This window comes from Oncorhynchus mykiss, chromosome 25 (assembly GCF_013265735.2).
Source record: "Oncorhynchus mykiss isolate Arlee chromosome 25, USDA_OmykA_1.1, whole genome shotgun sequence".
Classification (NCBI taxonomy): Eukaryota; Metazoa; Chordata; class Actinopteri; order Salmoniformes; family Salmonidae; genus Oncorhynchus; species Oncorhynchus mykiss.
In genome coordinates, this window is record NC_048589.1 from 36,292,379 (window position 1) to 36,314,720 (window position 22,342).

Sequence of the window (22,342 nt, forward strand, 5' to 3'; positions counted from 1 at the left end):
CTAGGAGACAGAACGCGTCTCCTTCCTGAGCGGTATGGCGGCTGCGTGATCCCATGGTGTTTATACTTGCGTACTATTGTTTGTACAGATGAACGTGGTACCTTCAGGCATTTGGAAATTGCTCCCAAGGATGAACCAGACTTGTGGAGGTCTCCCATTTTTTCCTGAGCTCTTGGCTGATATCTTTTGATTTTCCCATGATGTCAAGCAAAGAGGCACTGAGTTTGAAGGTAGGCCTTGAAATACATCGAGGTACACCTCCAATTGACCCAAATGATGTCAATTAGCCTATCAGAAGCTTCTAAAGCCATGAGATCATTTTCTGGATTTTTCCAAGCTGTTTAAAGGCACAGTCAACTTAGTGTATGTAAACTTCTGACCCACTGGAATTGTGATACAGTGAATTATAAGTAAAAGAATCTGTCTGTAAACAATTGTTGGAAAAAATACTTGTGTCATGCACAAAGTAGATGTCCTAGCCGACTTGCCAAAACTATAGTTTGTTAACAAGAAATTTGTGGAGTGGTTGGAAAAATGAGTTTTAATGACTCCAACCTAAGTGTATGTAAATTTCCGACTTCAACTGTATATATACAGTACCAAATCAAAAGTTTGGACACACCTACTCATTCAAGGTTTTATTTTATTTGTACTATCTTCTACATTGTAGAATAATAGTGAAGACATCAAAACTATGAAGTAACACATATGGAATCATGTAGTGACCAAAGAAATGTTAAACATATCAAAATATATTTTATATTTGAGATTCTTCAAAGTAGCCACCCTTTGCCTTGATGACAGCTTTGCACACTCTTGGCTTTCTCTCAGCCAGCTTCATGAGAAATGTTTTTCCAGTCTTGAAGGAGTTCCCACATATGCTGAGCAGTTGTTGGCTGCTTTTCCTTCACTCTGCGGTCCAACTTATACCAGAGCATCTCAATTTGTACAACTCTGATATGTTTTTTTTTCTAAGTTGCCGAAATGCCACATGCATTTATTTGTACATTTATATTGTTAGTACATTTGTAACAACCTAACTGTTACGAAACTTCTATTCGATCACTGTTAGGAAACTTCTATTCGATCACATAAGCCTTATATAGCAAATTAGCAATTACATTTTTGTTGACCAAATTCGACACTCGTTGACCTCCATACAAAGATTCCTCACTTCGTGGTTTTTTTTCGTGGACAGATGTTAGGCGGAGTAAAACCTCTCTCTTCGCCTCTTCCTCTCTGTTCCTACCCACTGCTTCAAATAACGGTACAGCCCCCTCCAAGTGGATACGCCCTAAGTGCATACTGATTGGTTCCTCTGGTGGCCGATCTGCATTATCTACCGGTGATTGGAGGGTCTGCACGTTGCACGGGCTTGGATGCTGTGACCGGAGGTTGAGAAGCCTGGAGTCTGCTCACTGTCTACCGCAAGTGTTCGTCTCATTCAGCGGGTTGGTGCTCTGCTAGGCTATCAGAAAGTAACCCAAAAGGCGTTTTGGAGCCGTAGCCCGGTAGGAGAGGTATGTGGAACGAGATTGTGATATGCAGCCTTAGCATACAGTTATGTACTAAGAATAAAGTGAAGAAGCTTTGACTTGGGGACCCAGACTCTGTGCGGGTGTAGCCAATGGATCGGCCCTAGACAACGACGCTTGCTTTATGTGGATACTTTGTTTCTCATTCTGACTGGCTGAATGTCTAGTGTCTGCTACCCGGCGTCCTGACTGCTTCTTGTATATTTCTGATTCTGCCTTCCTAATTCCTTTCATGCCATCATTAGCTTTTGTTGGGTAGTCGAAAGTATAACCCAATAGGCTACCGGTAGACAGCATATGGAACTCAGACAGGGAACGTAAGCGCTATAGCTAGCTATCCAATTGCACATGCTATGAATTTGGCCCATCGATTTTTAGGTTCCAAGTGCAACATTATCTTTTAGACTGTGGGATGGAAGAGAGTATTTATTAATATAGGGTGTTCCGTTATTATGGGAGGGAGGGTTTTGGAAACTGTTTTCTGCATCGGTTTGGTACATTATGTATCCTGAAGGCCGATGTTTCTTTGTGCCAATGTAGGGTGTGCGATGTATTATTGTTGATCTATGATTTATTATATTCAAAGAAAATATTGCCCTTATTTGTTATAAACTATAAGCTAGGGTCTAGCCATTAACATGTGCAGTAACGTTGGAATTGCTATAATTTATGGTTGTATCAATCTGTAACGTTTCAAACTCCATGACCAATTGTCCACGTTGGCTACTGTCATATCTATGTTTGTGACAATTTTGTGAAATATCCTATAAACACTATTTGTAAAAGACTTAGGTCCGACAATACATTAGGCTAGCCTACACAAGACAACCTGCTGGTACTATATTATTTCTGCAGTAGCCTAATTATTTGTGCTCCACCCTGAAATGTGTAAAAAATAATAATAAGTAGCCTGTATGTGTTTCTATTCTACCCGTGGAAGGTATCCGTGGAAGGCATATTGTTGTAACTTCATTCCTTCATTAATTATACATCATAAAACACTCAGTAAGATGTGGGTCAACCAGTAGAAGTGATGGATAACAAATGGTTGATGCATGTTCCCTCCCTCCCATATTTCAATGTGATGTTTTAGACATCAGCTGTCTGCCTTTAAAATTGGCCTAGATTTGCATCTGAGCATGCCTGATCAAGATGTCATCTAGTCAACATTTTTATATAGATCATCTCAGCTCCCTATCTGGAGCTATGAGGAGAGGGAGCATGTGGTAAACCTTCCAGCTGCCGCACCCTCACACCCACACACGTAGGCATGGTGCACAGTCTGCATACTGTGCACAGAGAACGCATACACTCTCACACCCACCACGTCTCGTCTTGGGTGAATTTTGTCCCATTCTTCCTGACAGAGCTGGTGTATCTGAGTCAGGTTTGCAGGTCTCCTTTGCTCGCACATGCTTTTTCAATGGGATTGAGGTCAGGGCTTTGTGATGGCCACTCCAATACCTTGACTTTGTTGTCCTTAAGCCATTTTGCCACAACTTTGTAAGTATGCTTGGGGTCATTGTCCATATGGAAGACCCATTTGAGATGTTGCTTCAATATATCCACATAGTTTCCCATCCTCGTGATGCCATCTATTTTTTTAAGTGCACCAGTCCCTCCTACAGCAAAGAACCCCCACAACGTGATGCTGCCACCCCGGTGCTTAACGGTTGGGATTGTGTTCTTCGGCTTGCAAGCCTCCCCCTTTTTACTACAAACATAACGATAGTCATTATGGCCAAACAGTTCTCTTTTTATTTCATCAGACCAGAGGACATTTCTCCAAAATGTACGATCTTCGGATTGATTTGCACTTCTCGGACCAAAGTACATCCATCTCTAGGAGACAGAACGCTTCTCCTTCCCGAGCCATATGACGGATGCGTGGTCCCATGGTGTTTATACTTGCGTACTATTGTTTGTACAGATGAAGGTGGTACCTTCAGGCGTTTGGAAATTACTCTCAAGGATGAACCAGACCTGTGGAGGTCTACAAGCCTTGGCTTATTTCTTTTGATTTTCCCATGAAGTCAAGCAAAGAGGCACTGAGTTTGAAGGTAGGCCTTGAAATACATCCACAGGTACACCTCCAATTGACTCAAATGATGTCAATTCGCCTATTAGAAGCTTCTAAAGCCATGACATACTTTTCTGGAATTTTCCAAGCTGTTTAAAGGCACAGTCAACCTAGTGTATGTAAACTTCTGACCCACCGGAATTGTGATACAGTGAAATAATCTGTCTGTAATCAATTGTTGGAAAAATTACTTGGGTCATGCACAAAGTAGATGTCCTAACCGACTTGCCAAAACTATAGTTTGTTAACAAGAAATTAGTGGAGTGGTTGAAAAACGAGGTTTAATGACTTCAACCTAAGTGTATGTAAATTTCCAACTTCAACTGTATGTACCGGTTCATATGTGGTTTTAGAGTAAAAAATAATAGAATGTAATTCTGCGGTGGACAGAAACCAGTGTGTGTTTTTGTCCAGACAGATAAGGGGTGTTTGGTCATACTCAGTGACAGACACAGCCTCCGAGTCAAGCCTGCTAGTTGATGTCACAGCAGCCTGGCCAGGCCAAGCTGAGAACACAATTTATTGTGTTATAACTTGTTTTAGAACACAGCGATTCATTTGTGTTCTTCAATGGGTCCCTCCCTCTTCATCTGAATGTAATGCCAATGACTGTCAGTAGTACCACTGCTTGTATATACCAAGTTGTAGTTGAAGTGTTTGGTATTCGTTTCCTGACCAGCAATACCACTTCTCCATGAGTGAAAAGTGATTTCTCATCTGCGTGTCGCTCTTTCAGAGAAAATATGCAGAGGTTAAATAAAAATAAAAAATCTTCTACAATGTTAATTTTGCGACTGTAACTCCCTGCACCACAAGTGAGAAAAGTGCTAACCCTTCACTTCTCTCTTCCAGAGCCATCATGTCTTCCAGTTCAGCGACAACCAGGATCCTGATCAAGGGTGGCAAGGTGGGTGTGTTGTGTTGACTGCTGTTGTGGTTATTGATGGTGGTGGTGAAGATCCCAGTGTGATTGAAACATTGTCTGTTCATCTGAAATAAATCACTGAGGAGTGTTGCAGATATTACCTGTTTCATTTATTCATTTTTTTCTTCTGCCCATCACCTGATTCATGCATATTTTTTCCAACAGGTGGTGAACGATGACTTGACGCAGGAGGCAGACGTCTACATTGAGAACGGCATCATCATGCAGGTGGGGGAGGGGCTGATGATCCCGGGAGGGGCCAAGGTGATTGACGCTTCTGGGAAACTGGTCCTCCCCGGGGGGATCGACACCAGTGTGCACCTCCAGCAGACTTTCATGAATGCTACCACCGTGGACGACTACTACAGCGGCACCAAGGTATATGTTGGCTGTGTGGTCTTCAGGAGTCCTCTCTGTGAGGTTGAGAGAAAAAAACACTGCTGTAGGCATTACCCTCAATAACCCAGTGTTGTAGGCATTACCCTCAATAACCCCGTGTTGTAGGCATTACCCTCAATAACCCAGTGTTGTAGGCATTACCCTCAATAACCCGGTGTTGTGGGCATTACCCTCAATAGCTCAGTGTTGTAGGCATTACCCTCAATAGCCTAGTGTTGTAGGCATTACCCTCAATAGCCCAGTGTTGTGGGCATTACCCTCAATAGCCCAGTGTTGTGGGCATTACCCTCAATAGCCCAGTGTTGTGGGCATTACCCTCAATAGCCCAGTGTTGTGGGCATTACCCTCAATAGCCCGGTGTTGTGAGCATTGCCCTCAATAGCCCGGTGTTGTGGGCATTGCCCTCAATAACCCGGTGTTGTGGGCATTGCCCTCAATAACCCGGTGTTGTGGGCATTGCCCTCAATAACCCGGTGTTGCGGGCATTGCCCTCAATAACCCGGTGTTGCGGGCATTGCCCTCAATAGCCCGGTGTTGCGGGCATTGCCCTCAATAGCCCGGTGTTGCGGGCATTGCCCTCAATAGCCCGGTGTTGCGGGCATTGCCCTCAATAGCCCGGTGTTGCGGGCATTGCCCTCAATAGCCCGGTGTTGCGGGCATTGCCCTCAATAGCCCGGTGTTGCGGGCATTGCCCTCAATAGCCCGGTGTTGCGGGCATTGCCCTCAATAACCCGGTGTTGCGGGCATTGCCCTCAATAACCCGGTGTTGCGGGCATTGCCCTCAATAACCCAGCGCTGTAGGCGCTACCCTCAATAACAGTGTCGTGGGCATTGCCCTCAATAACCCAGCGCTGTAGGCGCTACCCTCAATAACAGTGTCGTGGGCATTGCCCTCAATAACCCGGTGTCGTGGGCATTGCCCTCAATAACCCGGTGTTGCGGGCATTGCCCTCAATAACCCGGTGTTGCGGGCATTGCCCTCAATAACCCGGTGTTGCGGGCATTGCCCTCAATAACCCAGCGCTGTAGGCGCTACCCTCAATAACAGTGTCGTGGGCATTACCCTCAATAACCCAGTGCTGTGGGCATTACCCTCAATAACCCAGTGTTGTAGGCATTACCCTCAATAACCCAGTGTTGTAGGCATTACCCTCAATAACAGTGTGGTAGGCATTACCCTCAATAACCCAGTGTTGTAGGCATTACCCTCAATAACCCAGTGTTGTAGGCGCTACCCTCAATAACAGTGTGGTGGGCATTACCCTCAATATATAAGGGCATAGAGTCCAAGATGTTTATTAACAATCCAAAAGGGGCAGGCAAGAGACTGGTCGTGGACAGGCAAAAGGTCAAAACCAGTTCAAAGTTCGGGGGGTACAGAATGGCAGGCAGGCTCGAGTTCAGGGCAGGCAGAATGGTCAGGCAGGCGGGAATGGACTCCAGAAAAACAGGCAAAGGTTAAATCCGGGAGGACTAGTAAAAGAAAATAGAAAAACACACTGGTTGACTTGAACATACAAGACGAACTGGCACAAAGAGACAGGAAACACAGGGATAAATACACTGGCACAGAGAGACAGGAAACACAGGGATAAATACACTGGCACAGAGAGACAGGAAACACAGGGATAAATACACTGGTACAGAGAGACAGGAAACACAGGGATAAATACACTGGTACAGAGAGACAGGAAACACAGGGATAAATACACTGGGGGAAATAAGTGACACCTGGAGGGGATGGAGACAATAACAGGAACAGGTGAAACGGATCAGGGCCTGACACAATAACCCAGTGTGGAATGCATTACCTTCAATAACCCAGTGTGGTATGCATTATCCTCAATAACCCAGTGTGGTATGCATTATCCTCAATAACCCAGTGTGGTATGCATTACCCTCAATAACCCAGTGCGGTATGCATTATCCTCAATAACCCAGTGCGGTATGCATTATCCTCAATAACCCAGTGCAGTATGCATTACCCTCAATAACACAGTGCTGTAGGCATTACCCTCAATAACCCAGTGATGTATGCATTACCCTCAATAACCCAGTGCTGTTGGCTGCACTGGGTTATTGAGGGTAATGCCAGAGGGCCTCGCCTCTGAGTCTGGTTCCTCTCCATGTTTCTTCCTTCTAGGGATACTTTGCTACTGTGCTGCTGCTTGCTCTTTGGGGATTAAGGCAGGGTTACTTGTTGTAAAAAAAGGCTGTATCAAACAAGGTTGATACATTGACAAAAAGGACACGTGTTTTAGGACTGGCATTACGCTCTCTCTCTGTCTCTCTCTGTATTTTGGTATAAACCTGCAGCAAGGTTGGACTAGCAATGCCAAATGCTCAGTTACAACAATGACATTTCCAGTGGGAAGAACAGGTTGTAATGACGTCATTATTACAATGCCCTCTGGGAATTTGGCAATATACTATACAAATAGGTCATTGCAATGATGAACGGTCAAATGTAATGGTAGCAACTATTGTTAGAGAAGGCACTATATGGTTTTGTACAGCAACGAGAGTCAATCCGGTGTTATGGGAAGACGGAGATGTAGTTACCATGCATCAATTGATAATTGACCCAGCCTTGTGGGAAACTAACAACCATCTGTCAGACATATTCCACCTCACTGTAACCCACTGGACCACCATGGTAACTAAATAAACTCATTTTCCAAGTGTGCCTTGCAGCATGAGGAAAATAACTTAAGATTTTGTGTGGAGACAGACTCCTGAATCCTTCCTCCCTGAATCCCAAATCGACCCTTAATCCCTCATTCCCTCATCCCTACACACTCCTGGAGATCTGGATAGAAGGACAAAATCCCACTCAACCTCTCAGAAGGCAAATTGAAGTAATTACCATGTTGCCAATAAATGACCAATTCTCTTTGATCTACAGAAATAGCTAGGGGTTGATTAGGGATTCAGGGAGTGAGTAAGAAATATTCAGAGAACTACAATTAAACCGGGTGTGGTTAGGACTCAGATGCTGCATTTATTTAGACCGAGATGGGGGATGCATAATTCTGCTGACTCAAGTTAGATATGATACATTATTCTCTGTTCTGAGTCCTCTTTATTTTATTACATAACTCACTTCCCCATCAATGATTTATATAGATGTGTATATATAGATTTATATAGACATCTATAGATGTATAGATATAGATGTTATATAGGTGTGCTGACTCCTGATGCAGTCAAACAGCAGCGGACTAAACAGGCCGGAAAGAATTTAATTCTATTCCATTATATTCTGTATTATTCTTTTCCATTCTCCATTTTATTCTGTTCTATTCAATTCTGTTTTCTATGCTGTTCTATCAGTGCACTGGAGGGAGAGCTGGAGGGAGAGCTGGAGGGATAGATAGAGAGAGGGATAAAGGGAGAGACAGTTAAAATAGTCGCTCTCCGTTTCTCTATTTGATATTATAAAATACTTTTTTATTACAATGTATATTGTATACATTTGTTGCTATGGCAATATTGACTCAATGTTTTTCATGCCAATAAAACCGCTTAAATTTGAATTTGAGAGAGATGGAGACAGACAGATGAGGGAAAGCGAGAGATACAGAGAGGAGGTGGTGGGGCTGGGGAAGCAAGCAGACTGAGACTGGGGCTATCCCAGTTCATTTCAGGGCATGGATGACTCATCCATCATTATGCTCAACCACCCAGAGGTTACACACAGCGTCTGAGAGCATAGCTGTGTTTTAGACCACAAGCTAGACAAGGGTATGTTATCATTCTTCTAATCTGGGGTTGGCAGACCCTAAGCCCCCCCCCCCCCCCCCCCCTCAATAGACCGTAGCTGCTGCTGTGCTGCCTGGCTAGAGTACCAAGGCAAATGCAGATCGTTTTTTGTTTCCATGGCTACCATGGGGCTGCTGCAGTGACGGCTGAAAAAAACCTTTTCCCTCAGGTCATTTTGCTTGAAGACAATAGTTTTCAAACACACTACACTAGACACACTTACAACCCTTACCAGACACTCCTCCACTCTCTCTAGGGTCAGCTGACTCAAAGATGCTATTTGGATGATGCACTTAACAGCACAGTAACAGACTCGGTTGGTGTTTTAAAGGATTTAATATAGTAGGTATTTTGTTGTTTTACATCAGTATCTGGTTTTCGAAGGATTTAGAACAAATTTTATTAGTCACATGCACCAAATAATACAGATGTAGACCTTGCAGTGAAATGTTTACTTACGAGCTCCTAACCAACAATGCAGTTAAAAAAATGCAGATAAGAAATAAAAGTAGCAAGTAATTAAAGAGCAGCTGTAAAATAACAATAGCGAGACTGTATACAGGGGGGTACCGGTACAGAGTCTATGTGTGGGGGCACCAGTTGTTGGGGTAATATGTACATGTAGGTAGAGTTATTAAAGTGACTATGCATAGATGGCAACAGAGAGTAGCAGCAGTGTAAAATGAAGGGGGTATGCAAATTGTCTGGGTAGCCATTTTTATTAGGTGTTCAGGAGTCTTATGGCTTGGGTGTAGAAGCTGTTTAGAGGCCTCTTTGACCTAGACTTGGCACTCCGGTACCGCTTGCCGTGCGGCAGCAGAGAGAACAGTCTGACTCGGGTGGCTGGAGTCTTTGACAATTTTTAGGTCTTCCTCTGACACCGCCCCTGGTATAGAGGTCCTGGATGGCAGGGAGCTTGGCCCCAGTGATGTACTTCACAACTGTCTTGGTGTGGACCATGTTAGTTTGTGGGTGATGTGGACACCAAGGAACTTGAAGCTTTCAACCTGTTCCACTGCAGCCCCGTCGATGAGAATGGGGGCGTGCTCGGTTCTCTTTTTCCTGTAGTCTACAATCATCTCCTTTGTCTTGATCACGTTGAGGGAGAGGTGTCACCACATGGCCAGGTCTCTGACCTCCTCCCTAAAGGCTGTCTCGTCGTTCTTGATGATCTGTTGTGTCATCGGCAATTTTTTTTTTAAATTTTTTTTTTACGCCTTTTTCTCCCCAATTGTTGTAGTAGCTACTATCTTGTCTCATTGCTACAACTCCCGTACAGGCTCAGGAGAGACGAAGGTTGAATGTCATGCGTCCTCCGATACACATCCCAACCAGCCATACTGCTTCTTAACACAGCGCTCATCCAACCCGGAAGCCAGCCGCACCAATGTGTCGGAGGCTACACTGTGCACCTGGCAACCTTGGCTAGCGCGCACTGCGCCCGGCCCGCCACAGGAGTCGCTGGTGCGCGATGAGACAAGGAGATCCCTACCGACCAATCCCTCCCTAACCCGGCGACGCTAATTGTGTGTCGCCCCACGGACCTCCCGGTCGCGGCCGGTTACGACAGAGCCTGGGCGCGAACCCAGGGACTCTGATGGCACAGCTGGCGCTGCAGTACAGCGCTCTTAACCACTGCGCCACCCGGGAGGCCCTGTCATCGGCAAACTTAATGATGGTGTTGGAGTCATGCCTGTCCGTGAACAGGGAGTACAGGAGGGGACTGAGCACACACCCTGTGTTGAGGATCAGCGTGGCAGATGTGTTTTTACTTAGCTTATTGATGAGCTTTGATTGCACTATGGTGTTGAACGCTGAGCTGTAGTCAATGAATAGCATTCTCACATAGGTGTTCCTTTTGTCCAGGTGGGAAAGGGCAGTGCGGTGTGCAATAGAGATTGCATCATCTGTGGATCTGTTGGGGCGGTATGCAAATTGGAGTGGGTCTAGGGTTTCTGGGATACTGGTGTTGATGTGAGCCATGACCAGCCTTTCGAAGCACTTCATGGCTACAGACGTGAGTGCTATGGGTCAGTAGTCATTTAGGCAGGTTACCTTAGTGGTCTTGGGCACTGGGACTATGGTGGTCTGCTTGAAACATGTTGGTATTACAGACTCCGACAGGGAGACGTTGAAAATGTCAGTGAAGACATTTGCCAGTTGGTTAGCATATGCTCGCAGTACACGTCCTGGTAATCCGTCTGGCCCTGCGGCCTTGTGAATGTTGACCTGTTTAAAGGTCTTACTCACATCGGCTGCGGAGAGTGTGATCACACAGTCTTCCAGAACAGCTGGTGCTCTCATGCATGCTTCAGTGTTATTTGCCTCGAAGCAAGCATAGAGGTAGTTTACCTTGTCTGGTAGGCTCGTGTCACTGGGCAGCTCTCGGCTGTGCTTCCTGTTGTAGTCTGTAATGGTTTGCAAGCCCTGCCACATCCGACAAGCCTCAGAGCCGGTGTAGTACGATTCAATCTTAGTCCTGTATTGACACTTTGCCTGTTTGATGGTTCGTCGGAGGGCATATTGGGATATCTTATAAGCTTTCGGGTTAGAGTCCTGCTCCTTGAAAGTGGCAGCTCTAGCCTTTAGCTCAGTGCGGATGTTGCCTGTAATACATGGCTTCTGGTTGGGGTATGATCAATGTTGGGATGACGTCATCGATGCACTTATTGATGAAGCCAATGACTGATGTGGTGTACTCCTCAATGCCATCGGAAGAATCCCACAACATATTCTAGTCTGTGCTAACAAAACAGTCCTGTAGCTTAGCATCAGCTTCATCTGACCACTTTTCCGAGTCACTGGTGCTTCCTGCTTAAATTTTCCCTTGTAAGCAGGAATCAGGTGGATAGAATTATGGTGAGATTTGCCAAATGGAGGGCGAGGGAGAGCTTTGTATGTGTCTCTGTGTGTGGAGTAAAGGTGGTGAAGAATTTTTCTAAAAGATTTTCCCCTTCCCTCTGGTTGCACATTTAACATGCTGATAGAAATTAGGTAAAACTGATTTAAGTTTCCCTGCATTAACGTCCCTAGCCACTAGGAGAGCCGCCTCTGGGTGGGGGTTTTCTTGTTTGCTTATGGCAGAATACAGCTCATTCAATGCTGTCTTAGTCCCAGCCTCTGACTGTGGTGGTATGTAAACGGCTACGTAAAATACAGATAAATTCTCTAGGTTGGAAGTGTGGTCTACAGTTCATCATGAGATATTCTACGTCATGCGAGCAACAGCTCGAGACTTCTTTAGATATTGTGCACCAGTTGTTATTTACAAAAATATATAGTCCATCAACCCTTGTCTTACCAGACACCGCTGTTCTATCCTGCCGGTGCAGCGTATTACCAGCCAGCAGTATATTGATAGTGTCGTCGTTCAGCCACGTCTCTGTGAAGCATAAGATATTACAGTTTAATGTCCCGTTGGTAGTTTAATCTTTCGCTTAGGTCATATATTTTATTGTCCAAAGATTGCACGTTTGATAGCAGAATGGAAGGAAGTGGGGGGTTATTCGATTGCCTACGAATTCTCAGAGGGCAGCCCGTCCTCCGCCCCTTTTTCTCCTCTTCACGCAAATCATGGGGATCTGGGCCTGTTCCCAAGAAAGCAGTATATTGTTCGCGTCAGACTCGTTGAAGGGGGAAAAAAGGATTCTGAACATGTAATGGAGCAGTAGTGAAGCTTTCAGACGTCGGAATCTATGATTATAGAAATGTATCCTATAGAATCATATTTTAAATGTTTGACTATTAGGATGGCCATATAACGCATTGTTCATTCCTACATTTTGGATCTAGTATGTCTGCCTCAGCTGATTGATGGTCCTTGTTGTAATAAACAATAAGAGGACTGACCGCTGCTTGATACACATTAGTTAGCTCACTGACCGTCTTTAATTACTATAATAACTCTTCATTAGACCCCCCCTGGTTTGGGTTACTGAAAGATGTATTGGTTTTCCGTGTGTGTGTTACAAATGACACCCTAGTTCCTATATAGAGCACTGCTTTTGACCAGGGTCCATAGGTGGTCCGTAGTACATGGAATAGGGTGCCATTTGGGGTGCAGACTATAACATTCACCCAGCAAATAAACGTTAAGGCCAACGTTATGGGTAATTGACACATTTTACTGTTGATTAATTTCAAAGCTGGGGCAACAGTGACGTGTTCATTCTGTCTTGCTCTAAACTTATAGAGAATAATCAATGCAATTACCTACTAACTAGATGTGACAAGGTTACGAGGCCTTAGAGGGCATGTGTGTGTCCTCTAATACAACCTATGCTGCCTTGTGCCTTATAGGTGACAACGTTTCCACTACCTAGGTCCCATCACCTTTTATAAAGACCTGCTCAAATACATTGAATGTGAGTATGTCATCTTTTTCTATTCCTTGTACAGGCAGCCCTGGCTGGAGGGACCACCATGGTTATAGGACATGTGTTACCAGAGAAGAACGAATCTCTGCTGGAAGCCTATGAGAAGACCCGCTCCCAGGCTGACAATAAAGCCTGCTGCGATTACGCCCTGCATATGGGGGTCACCTGGTGGGGGCCAAAGGTAACTGTCATACTCCTTTGACAACTGGAGTCCGGTGGTATTATACCCTTTTCCATTTTACTGAGCTAAGATGAACCGAACAGAGCCAATCTTTACTACACTGGCCTGATTACACATCCACAAGTTGCTGGATCTGTGCTGGAAAATACATTATGAAAGGAAGATATCACAGTACATATTCAGGTAGGCACGATAATGTGAAAAGGTGTGACTCCTGACTGTTCATCTTGTACAGGTGAACTCTAAACTCTAACCCCTGACCTATAGGTACGAGCTGAGATGGAGAGCCTGGTGAGAGATAAAGGCATCAACTCGTTCCAGATGTTCATGGCCTATAAGGACCTGTTCATGCTGAGGGACTCTGAGCTCTTCCAGGCCCTACAGAACTGTAAGGACATCGGGGCCGTGGCCCGCGTACTTGCTGAGAACGGAGAGCTGGTGGCCGAGGTGGGTCAGAGTCTCTGGTTCAATATGTAGTTCCATGTCACTGACTTTTCTTCCATCGTATCTTTGAACAGAAAGAAATGATCTGTAAGGATTCAGCTTCTAAAAACGTATCTCAATGAGGCAATATTAAAGGATATTTACAGGTAGGCTTGGTAAGTGCAATTTCATATGAGTTGTGTTGTGAGAACTGGTGGCAGAGCAGAGGTGAGACAGAGACCATAGAGCTAGAATTACTAGAACGGACATTCAACGTTACGTGATGGATGGGCCGGCGGACATATTTAGTGTACTCTCTATTTCTATGGTTGATGCAACACATACACCAGGATTCATGACCTCATCCTGTGGGTTTTCTAGGGCGCCAAGGAGGCATTGGACCTGGGCATCAGCGGCCCTGAGGGCATCGAGATCAGCAGACCAGAGGAGGTAAGACCAATTAAATGGATTTTATAAAGCCCTTTTTACATCAGAAGTTGTCACAAAGTGATTTCCAGATACCCAGCCTAAAACCCCAAAGAGCAAGCAACGCAGAGGTAGAAGACCTTCTCTTTACTCTTGTAGCCTGTACTCATATCCGACCACATACTCCCTTGTCTTTCCTTCAGTGCTTCATAGACATGATGGAATACAATTCTATTATGGATATCAGCCCTTCATAATATTGTAATGACCCTAGTGTTATGGATATCAGCCCTTCATAATATTGTAATGACCCTAGCGTTATGGATATCAGCCCTTCATAATATTGTAATGACCCTAGCGTTATGGATATCAGCCCTTCATAATATTGTAATGACCCTAGTGTTATGGATATCAGCCCTTCATAATATTGTAATGACCCTAGTGTTATGGATATCAGCCCTTCATAATATTGTAATGACCCTAGCGTTATGGATATCAGCCCTTCATATATCAGCCCTTCATAATATTGTAATGACCCTAGTGTTATGGATATCAGCCCTTCATAATATTGTAATGACCCTAGTGTTATGGATATCAGCCCTTCATAATATTGTAATGACCCTAGCGTTATGGATATCAGCCCTTCATAATATTGTAATGACCCTAGCGTTATGGATATCAGCACTTCATAATATTGTAATGACCCTAGTGTTATGGATATCAGCCCTTCATAATATTGTAATGACCCTAGTGTTATGGATATCAGCCCTTCATAATATTGTAATGACCCTAGCGTTATGGATATCAGCCCTTCATATATCAGCCCTTCATAATATTGTAATGACCCTAGTGTTATGGATATCAGCCCTTCATAATATTGTAATGACCCTAGCGTTATGGATATCAGCCCTTCATAATATTGTAATGACCCTAGCGTTATGGATATCAGCCCTTCATAATATTGTAATGACCCTAGCGTTATGGATATCAGCCCTTCATAATATTGCAATGACCCTAGCGTTATGGATATCAGCCCTTCATAATATTGCAATGACCCTAGCGTTATGGATATCAGCCCTTCATAATATTGTAATGACCTTTTGAGCAGCGCCTTATGCTACTCACCACAATATTCTGTTTCTTCTCACAGCTGGAGGCAGAGGCCACCCATCGTGCGATTACCATCGCCAATAGGGTGAGTGTGTGTTCTGTGTCAAGTTGTTGCATTCTTTATATCATCAAGCACATCAGCACAGTGGTACACCACGTGAGTCAAAAGTATGTGGACACTTGCTCATCAGAACATGTCATTCCAAAATCATGGGTATTAATATGGAGTTAATACCCTTTGCTGCTATAACAGCCTCCACTCTTCTGGGAAGGCTTTCCAATAGATGTTGAAACATGGGGACTTGCGTGGGGACTTGCTTCCATTCAGCCACAAGAACATTAGTGAGGTCGGGCACTGATGGGGTTGAGGTCAGGGCTCTGTGCTTGCCAGTCAAGTTCTTCCACACCGATCTCGACAAACCATCTCTATATGGACCTCGCTTTGTGCACAGGGGCATGGTCATTCTGAAACAGGAAAGGGCCTTCCCAAGCTGTTGCCACATAGTTGGAAGCACAGAATCGACTAGAATGTCATTGTATGCTGTAGCGTTAAGATTTCCCTTCACTGGAACTAAGGGGTCTAGCCCGAACCATTAAAAAACAGCTCCAGACCATTATTCCTCTTTTACCAAACTTTAGTTGGCACTATGCATTCGGGCAGGTAGCGTTCCCCTGGCATCTGCCAAACCAAGATTCGTCCGTCGGACTGCCAGATGGTGAAGCGTGATTCATCACTCCAGAGAACGCGTTTCCACTGCTCCAGAGTCCAATGGCTGCGAGCTTTACACCACTCCAGTCTACGTTTGGCATTGCGCATGGTGATCTTAGGTTTGTATGCGGCTGCTCGGCCATGGAAACCCATTTCATGACGCTCTCGACAAACCGTTCTTGTACTGATGCTGCTTTTAGAGGCAGTTTGGAACTCTGTAGTCAGTGTTACAACTGAGAACAGACACTTCAGCACCCAGCGGTCCCGTTCTGTGAGCCTGTGTGGTCTACCACTTTGCGGCGGAGCGGTTGTTGCTCCTAGATGTTTTCACCTTACATTAACAGCACTAACAGTTGACCGGGGCTGTTGGAAAGGTGGTATCCTATGACGGTGCCACGTTGAAAGTTACTGAGCTCTTCTGTAAGGCCATTCTACTGCCAATGTTTATCCATGGAGATTGCATGGCTGTGTGCTCAATCTTTATACACCTGTCAACAAACGGGTGTGGCTGAAATAGCCAAATCAACTCATTTGAAGGGGTGTCCACATACTGTTGTGTGTGTGTATAGTGTAACTGATTGGGAAATACCCTGCCATATTAAGGGCAATGGTTTTTCTGGTGAAAGCAAAGGAAACATATTGTCTCTCTCTCTCTGTCATTCTCCTTCAGGCCCACTGCCCTATCTACCTTGTCAACGTGTCCAGCATGTCAGCGGGAAATGTGCTCGCCACAGCCAAGATGCAGGGTAAGGCATGTCCTGTTCTTCCTGTCCTGTCCTTCCTGTCCTGTCCTACCTGTCCTGTTCTGTCCTGTCGGATCAGAGATTTCCTGTGGTTTGTTACCCTCTGTTGGCTTGGTCTGATGTGGTCTTCACTACAAATGATTTGTGAACGTCTGTCTTGTACAGTAACTGGCCAATACTACATTCTACACACTACACATGACTATCTATGGCTCTGTAGGAACCCATCTTACTGATCTGTCTGTAGGTAAAGTGGTCCATGGGGAGACCACCACGGCCCATGCAGTGCTGAACGGGCTGCAGTACTACCACCAGGACTGGGCCCATGCTGCAGCCTACGTCACAGTGCCTCCTCTACGCCTGGACCCCAATACACCAAACTACCTGATGAGTCTGCTGGGGAAGTAAGAGCACACACACACTCTTACCTGATGATTCTGCTGGGAAAGTAAGACCACACACACACACACACACACACACTTACCTGATGAGTCTACTGGGGATGTAAGCGCGCACACACACACACACTTACCTGATGAGTCTACTGGGGAAGTAAGAGCACACACACACACACACACTTACCTGATGAGTCTACTGGGGAAGTAAGAGGGGAACGTTTCCTTTGTAATCTGCTAAACGTGTTTAATGTTTGAGCCGACATCCGCAGCATTTTCATCATTTCATTTTCATCATTGGGAATTGTCTTAAATTCTATTGCTGTGCACAGATCGTAAATCTACGTTGGCTTGAATCCAGGCACCAGTCTGTTGGCGTTCAGTAATATAATCCAGGCACCAGTCTGTTGGCGTTCAGTAATATAATCCAGGCACCAGTCTGTTGGCGTTTAGTAATATAATCCAGGCACCAGTCTGTTGGCGTTCAGTAATATAATCCAGGCACCAGTCTGTTGGCGTTTAGTAATATAATCCAGGCACCAGTCTGTTGGAGTTCAGTAATATAATCCAGGCACCAGTCTGTTGGAGTTCAGTAATATAATCCAGGCACCAGTCTGTTGGAGTTCAGTAATATAATCCAGGCACCAGTCTGTTGGCGTTCAGTAATATAATCCAGGCACCAGTCTGTTGGAGTTCAGTAATATAATCCAGGCACCAGTCTGTTGGCGTTCAGTAATATAATCCAGGCACCAGTCTGTTGGCGTTCAGTGATAGTATCATGTTTCAACTCAATTTCCCTCCTGACTCGTCCTCTCCTCCTTCTCTCTGGTCTTTAACAGAGACACTCTGAACATTGTGTTATCAAATCAAAGTTAATGAAATGATGGTGCGTGTGTGTTTCCCCTGACCTATCATCTCCTCCCTCTCTCTTGTCTACTGCAGTGACACTCTGAACGTAGTGATGTCTGACCACCGTCCCTTTACCACCAAACAGAAGGCTATGGGCAAGGATGACTTCACAAAGATCCCCCACGGAGTCCCAGGCATCCAGGACCGCATGAGCGTCATCTGGGAGAGAGGAGTGGTAGGCAACGATATAAATAGTATTATAATATCTCTGTCTAGGCAATGATATAAATAGTATTATAGTATCTCTGTCTAGGCAACGATATAAATAGTATTATAGTATCTCTGTCTAGGCAATGATATAAATAGTATTATAGTATCTCTGTCTAGGCAACGATATAAATAGTATTATAGTATCTCTGTCTAGGCAATGATATAAATAGTATTATAGTATCTCTGTCTAGGCAACGATATAAATAGTATTATAGTATCTCTGTCTAGGCAACGATATAAATAGTATTATAGTATCTCTGTCTAGGCAACGATATAAATAGTATTATAGTATCTCTGTCTAGGCAACGATATAAATAGTATTATAGTATCTCTGTCTAGGCAATGATATAAATAGTATTATAGTATCTCTGTCTAGGCAACGATATAAATAGTATTATAATATCTCTGTCTAGGCAACGATATAAATAGTATTATAGTATCTCTGTCTAGGCAACGATATAAATAGTATTATAGTATCTCTGTCTAGGCAACGATATAAATAGTATTATAATATCTCTGTCTAGGCAACGATATAAATAGTATTATAGTATCTCTGTCTAGGCAACGATGTATTATAGTATGTATAATACTATAAGTATCTGTCTAGGCAACGTTCTGTGCTCTACGACCAGATGGCTAAAAACATGAAGGCATGTATGAAGGCAAAGCTCTACGGCTGGATAGAAAGAAAACAGAAAGATTAGATCTGCTATTGGTGCTGTAACTAACTTGTACCATGGTGCAGACAGAAATGTATTTGTTGGTCCATGATAAAGGCATATGGTGTTTGATTCCATTGGTAAACATATTGATAACAGAATTTCCCTCTCCCTCTGACATGGAACATTTTGATCCCCTGCTAATCTAGGTTGGAGGCAAAATGGATGAGAACCGTTTTGTTGCGGTAACCAGCTCCAACGCAGCGAAGATCTACAACCTGTACCCCAGGAAGGGTAGGATCATCCCAGGGGCTGACGCTGACGTGGTGGTTTGGGACCCAGAAGGGACCAGGTATGTAAAACAAGCCACTCACTCCCTCCCATCTCACTACTATCGCTACATCAACCCTTTACCCCCTGGGGGGAGGTTGAACCACCCTGGGGAAGGTTAAGGTTTTCCTTTAACAGACTTTGAAAGGTTAATTTACATGTGTCCCGACATGAATGTGATCGCTGTGAATGTCGGGGGAAAAACCTTTAAAAGGCACATTGTCGGCTGTCTAGTGCGTTGGGCCACAACGCGCCTTGCATTAAATTCAGCCTTACAGTAACAGTGAGTGAATAAATGTTCTGCCCATGATCCATGCGAGAATCTATCCTACAATGCTGGTGTTACTAGCGTTTTTCAGACTGAGCCACACAAGACCAATAACAGTAGTAGGTGTGAAGACGACATGTTTCTCTGTTTCCAGGACCATCTCTGTGGACAACCAGGTGCAGGGTGGAGACTACAACCTGTACGAGAGTCTCCGTTGCCATGGTGTCCCCCTGGTTACCATCAGCCGTGGCCGTCTGGTCTATGAGAACGGAGTGTTCACGTGTTCTGAGGGCTCTGGGAAGTTCTATCCTCTCAGGACCTTCCCAGACTACCTCTATAAAAAGATGGTGCAGCGGGAGAAGGTACTGTACAAAGTTATCAACAGGATGTGGATTTTAAAATGTTAATTTACAGCAGACAGAATGTGACCTTTAAATGGCATAAACTCTCCATACCTGCTTACCATACCTGACTCTCCTCAGTGTCAGGCCCTGAAGGCGGTGGAGCGTGAGCCGTACGAAGGAGACGTAGCAGTGATGCATTCTGGGAAGAAGGACTGTGGACCGTGTGACGGGGACACTCCAACGCGACCACACACCAAGCACGGAGGACAGCGAGACCTGCATGAGTCTAGCTTCAGCCTCTCTGGTAACACACACTGCATCCCTGCCTCTAAGGCGTAGAGAACTGTATTAATCACCAGCTATGATGCAGTGTCTATTCTGTCTCATGAACAATTAGCTCATTTTTGCTAACCTGACAGATTGTAATTTATCTTGTTGTCTATCAATCTCTCCAGGTTCCCAGATCGATGATAAAACCCCAAAGAGATCTTCTGCGAGGATTCTGGCCCCCCCAGGTGGTCGATCCAGTGGAATCTGGTAACTGTGTGGAAGACTAGCGAGTTCTAGAACCAAACAGCTACCATAGTTCTCAATTACAATGAAGAATGGAACCAGGGCCAACCAAGACAACTGCTTGTTACGTTCTCCCAGAAAGCATAGAAAGAAAAACATAATTCACATTTTATTTGAAAAACGAACACGCCAAGTATTTAGTGTATATATGATGACAGTCTGAATAACATTTTTATATGACATTTTAATATTGGGATATCTGCCTGTATGGTCGAAACCTGAACAATATTGGGCTTAACTTTAAAAAATAATATTACAGTTTTGTTTTTAAATTTAGACAAATTTCAACTAAATTTCCGCAGCAGCTAACATAAGTTGCTAGTTGACTGTATTGGATATTTGGATGCATGTTAGAGTACTGTAAGTCATTATACACTAATGGTTGTGGGGGGGGGGGTGGTTTATTTCTCTGTTAAACCTACAATGCTGCACTTGTATCATGTACTACTTAGCTGCCTTTTCCTTACATTATTTGATGTGTAACAAAACAACTTTTTCTACTAATACAGAATCTTCATGAATAAATATGATTAGTTATTTATTATTGCACTTGACATGAAATAACGTGGATGTCTCTCAACGTGGATACCATCATTTTGTGTGAAACACCTATTTTCTGTTCGGGTTTCATTCACCATTACATTTGTCTGTTGACTAAAACGCAAATGCAAGCTGATACTTTTAAATGTGACTTTTATTTTTTATGTTACAATGTTATTGAGAATATGTCAGTCCCCTTTAGGGCACTGTAAAATGATAAATGAGTCCTGAAAAACTGAGGATGACAGCCTAAGTATTTTGACCTAAGTAAGTGCAGAGGTTTTATACCTTCTATATTCCTGTTTACATTTTAATATAGTAGCACTCTCTTCCTTTCTGGTCATCTCATCTCCCATCAATATGAATGAAGCTATGCTGTGTTTACTGTATGTTGTGGCATAGGACACTGATTTGACTCATATTTAGCAGTGTTCTATGTGTAATAAGTGGTGATATTACTGTACTTTCCTCTGTCTGCAACAAGCTAGCTAGCTAGCTCCACTCTGAAATGCCTTTTTTCTCACCAGCGAAGTCTCTCATTATCCACATATACAGTTAATGTATAGAGATAATATGCCCTTAACATGTGTATCATTGTGATTCCTCTTAGGATGTTCAAGTTAACTACTGAGCACACAACACTTAGCACAAAACACTGTGGAATTCTGGTTTTGACTTGCACTGAAACGTACTTGACAGTTTTGTATATCTTTCCAGTTGACGTTTCCAAGGTTGGAACACCTTGCATGATCTATAATAAAATTGAATGTTGGGTATTATAAGGGCAATTTTAAATATACAAAAATGCATGTTCTCCAGAGTTTATTTATGTCAATGTCAGTCAATGCATTATATCACTGGATGACATGTTATTCAAGAGTGTCTATGAAAACCACTGTCTTTCTGTTTTGAGTTGTCTTTACACACTTCCATTGTAAGCTACTGAGAACATTAGTTTTATTTGATGAGAATATGCTTTAAACGTCTTTGTTTTTCCATAGCCTATTTCATTTACCACTGTGCGATAGACTGCAGATGAGGTCATTACTGGTGCTGCACAGCCTTTGGTGTTTTCACTGAGGTTTGTTTTAGTTTTATCCTATGTGTTCTTGCAGCTCTTTAGCACAAGTTTGAGTGCAAATAAAACCACACTTAAACGTCAAGCTTGAATTGTGTTTCTTTAAAAAATAACACTATGTATATGGTCTATAGCCTATGCTGGCTGTATTTGGCAAAAGGGGTTCAATAAATTACAATGTACAATTGTGTTGCTATACATTACTGGTCCAAAATGTTAGATAATCTACTCATTCAGGAGTGTTTCTGAATAGGTGTTCTAAAACTTTTGACCGGTAGTGTAGAATATAATAGGGCTTATATAAGGTGTGGATACCCCCATCCGTCAGCAACAAATCTGTTAAAATGCCTAAGCACATGTAGGCTAG

At 43.8% G+C, this 22,342-nt stretch overlaps 1 protein-coding gene across 1 annotated transcript; it reads left to right on the forward strand.

Moving 5' to 3' along the window:
- Nucleotides 1–1,324: 1,324 nt before the first annotated feature.
- On the forward strand, nucleotides 1,325–22,060 carry LOC110505845 (dihydropyrimidinase-related protein 5). Its single transcript, XM_036962832.1, has 14 exons — nucleotides 1,325–1,520; nucleotides 4,468–4,522; nucleotides 4,706–4,918; nucleotides 13,100–13,258; nucleotides 13,526–13,705; nucleotides 14,063–14,131; nucleotides 15,258–15,302; nucleotides 16,597–16,672; nucleotides 16,917–17,073; nucleotides 18,007–18,148; nucleotides 19,052–19,194; nucleotides 19,595–19,802; nucleotides 19,923–20,088; nucleotides 20,240–22,060. Exons 2-14 carry the CDS (start codon nucleotides 4,475–4,477, stop codon nucleotides 20,323–20,325), a joined length of 1,692 nt encoding a protein of 563 aa, XP_036818727.1. The 5' UTR covers nucleotides 1,325–1,520; nucleotides 4,468–4,474; the 3' UTR covers nucleotides 20,326–22,060.
- Nucleotides 22,061–22,342: the final 282 nt, after the last annotated feature.

Excerpts from the sequence above, each read along its gene's own strand:
- LOC110505845 (XM_036962832.1), top strand. The coding sequence starts at position 4,475 with ATGTCTTCCAGTTCAGCGACAACCAGGATCCTGATCAAGGGTGGCAAG. Across the intron at positions 13,259-13,525 it reads TCACCTGGTGGGGGCCAAAG|GTACGAGCTGAGATGGAGAG; the intron begins GTAACTGTCATA and ends CCTGACCTATAG. Across the intron at positions 19,195-19,594 it reads TGGGACCCAGAAGGGACCAG|GACCATCTCTGTGGACAACC; the intron begins GTATGTAAAACA and ends CTCTGTTTCCAG.